Source organism: Babylonia areolata, chromosome 18 (genome assembly GCF_041734735.1).
Source record: "Babylonia areolata isolate BAREFJ2019XMU chromosome 18, ASM4173473v1, whole genome shotgun sequence".
Lineage (NCBI taxonomy): Eukaryota > Metazoa > Mollusca > Gastropoda > Neogastropoda > Buccinidae > Babylonia > Babylonia areolata.
Genome location: NC_134893.1, coordinates 24,498,142 through 24,500,641, shown reverse-complemented (window position 1 = coordinate 24,500,641; position 2,500 = coordinate 24,498,142). Strand labels below are relative to the sequence as shown.

At 43.7% G+C, this 2,500-nt stretch overlaps 1 protein-coding gene across 13 annotated transcripts in view; it reads left to right on the top strand.

Moving 5' to 3' along the window:
• Window positions 1-2,500, top strand: part of LOC143292584 (dipeptidyl peptidase 4-like) — a 395,699-nt gene that overhangs the window by 381,954 nt on the left and 11,245 nt on the right. For all 13 annotated transcript variants that reach the window (XM_076603024.1, XM_076603023.1, XM_076603020.1 and 10 more), the window contains 2 exons: window positions 849-1,018; window positions 2,140-2,238. In XM_076603024.1, coding sequence (XP_076459139.1) covers window positions 849-1,018; window positions 2,140-2,238 — 269 coding nt within the window. The remainder of the gene's footprint in view (window positions 1-848; window positions 1,019-2,139; window positions 2,239-2,500) is intronic.

The following is a 2,500-nucleotide window of genomic DNA, read 5'->3' as shown; positions in this document are numbered from 1 at the left end:
TCTTCAGTATAAGAGCCTTCCGCTTGCAATATTTTGATGATGGTAACTGGGGTGAAACGCTGTTAACGTCATCTCTTTCGCCGTTCGTATGGAGAGAGTTAAAGATTTTTTCTTAAAACACGTTTTTGTTTGTAATACATTTTAAAGTGGGTCGGAGGTTATTCCATAAATTTCCACTTGAGTACAAGAAGCTGGATTTGTACAGGTTTCTTCTTCGTTTAGGTATGTGGAACACATTGTGTCTGTGGTCATTAGTTTTTAAGTGCGTCGTGTAAATGTAATCTTTTTCAAGACATTTCCATGTATAACACCATGCATACAGATTGACTTTTTGAAGACAGCAGGTTATGGAAAGATGATATATTTTGCTGTTTACAGTCTGTAGAGGTCAGTGAGCTCGACTTCAACAGTTCTAATTTAAAGCTCTTTTATATATACCTCAAGTTTTGAGTTTGTGTTCCTAAATTGTCCCATAAAGTTGGTGATCAAACCATGACTAGCAGAGTATGCACCCAAAAATATTTTTTTCATTAATAAAGTTTTCATATATGTATATATATTTACACAGATGTAAAAGCAACTTGTGTGTGTGTGTGTGTGTGTGTGTGTGTGTGCGCGCGCGCACGCACGTTGCTTTCACATCTGTGTAAAGCCGTAAATGCATGTTTTGTACTGTTCATATACACAATAAACACAATATCAATAATACTGTTCATTCAAGACACCCAACAGACTCACACAGCTTAATCATGTGACATCTTTGTTGCTTGTTTTCTTTCTCTCTCTCTCCCTGTCTCAACCCTTCTCCTCCACCCCATCACAACCACTACCCACCACCCCCTTCACAGCGTGAACGTGTCGAACAAGAAGCTGGAGTGCGTGACGTGTGAGGTGGACAAAGAGAGGTGTCAGTACATCAGCGTGTCCTTCAGCCCCACTGCCAACTTCTACATCCTGTCCTGCCTGGGTCCGGGCATCCCCTACTACAGCCTGAGGTCACCTCATGAGTCTGCAGAGTGTGAGTAGTGTGTTAACGTCCATACATCCTGTCCTGAGGTCACCCCAAGTCTGCAGAGTGTGAGTAGTGTGTTAAGGTCCATGCATCCTGTCCTGAGGTAACCCCAAGTCTGCAGAGTGTGAGCAGTGTGTTAACGTCCATACATCCTGTCCTGAGGTCACTCCACGTGTCTGCAGAGTGTGAGTAGTGTGTTAACGTCCATACATCCTGTCCTGAGGTCACTCCACGTGTTGTCTTATTTATTTAATAATTTATTTATTTATTTATTTTTTTAAATTATTTTCATCACTACTACCTTTTTTATATCATAATTATTATTTATTTATTTATGTAAGCTTATCTTTTTTTTTTCTTTTTTTTTTCTCAAGGCCTGACTAAGTGCGTTGGGTTACGCTGCTGGTCAGGCATCTGCTTGGCAGATGTGGTGTAGCGTATATGGATTTGTCCGAACGCAGTGACGCCTCCTTGAGCTACTGACACTGACACTGACTCCACGTGTGTGCAGAGTGTGAATAGTGTGTTAAGGTCCATACATCCTGTCCTGAGGTCACTCCACGTGTGTGCAGAGTGTGTGTAGTGTGTTAACGTCCATACATCCTGACTTGAAGTCACCCCAAATCTGCAGAGTGTGAGTAGTGTGTTAACGTCCATACATCCTGTCCTGGCGTCTCCTACTACAGCCTGAGGTTCCCTCATGAGTCTGCACAATGTGAGTAGTGTGTTAACATCCATACCTCCTGTCCTGGTATTCCTTACTACAGTCTGAGGTCACCCCACTTGTCTGCAGAGTTTGAGTAGTGTTTTAACGTCCATATATCCTGTCCTAACGTCTCTGTACCACAGGAGTCTGGTGGTTTTCTTTGGTTGGTTAGTTTGTGAGCTGGTCTGTTATTGGTTTAGTTTATACTTCCTGTTCACGGTCTGTGTGTGTTTGTGTGTGCGTGTGCGTGTGTGTGTGTGTGTGTGTGCGCGCGTGCGTGCGTGCATGTACAGTTCAAAATTTGGTGGCCTGCTTCCATCACTGGCGTCGTTGAGGATATTTCAGCTTTTGGCGTGGTGATGGTGGTGGTAGTGGTAGAACAGTTGTCTCCCGCATGTACAGTGAAGTCGATATGTTTCAGTGAGGCGCCTGGAGAACAACACGGCCTTTGGAGAGCGCGTGTCCATCAAAGCTATGCCCCAGGTCCGCTATATCCAGGTGGAACTGGACAACAAGGAGAGTGAGTGTTTACCTCTCTCCATACACCTGGTTATACCTCTCTATGTACACCTGGCTATTTAGCCCACTTAGTGAGTACCTCTCTTTGTATACCTGGGTATTTTGCACACATTGCTAGTGAGTACCTCTCTGTGTATACCTGGGTATTTAGCACTCTTAGCTAGGGAGCGAGTACCTTTCTGTGTACACCTGAGTATTTAGCACACTTAGCTGATAATTACCTCTCTGAGTACACCTGGTTCTTTAGCACACTTATCTCGTGA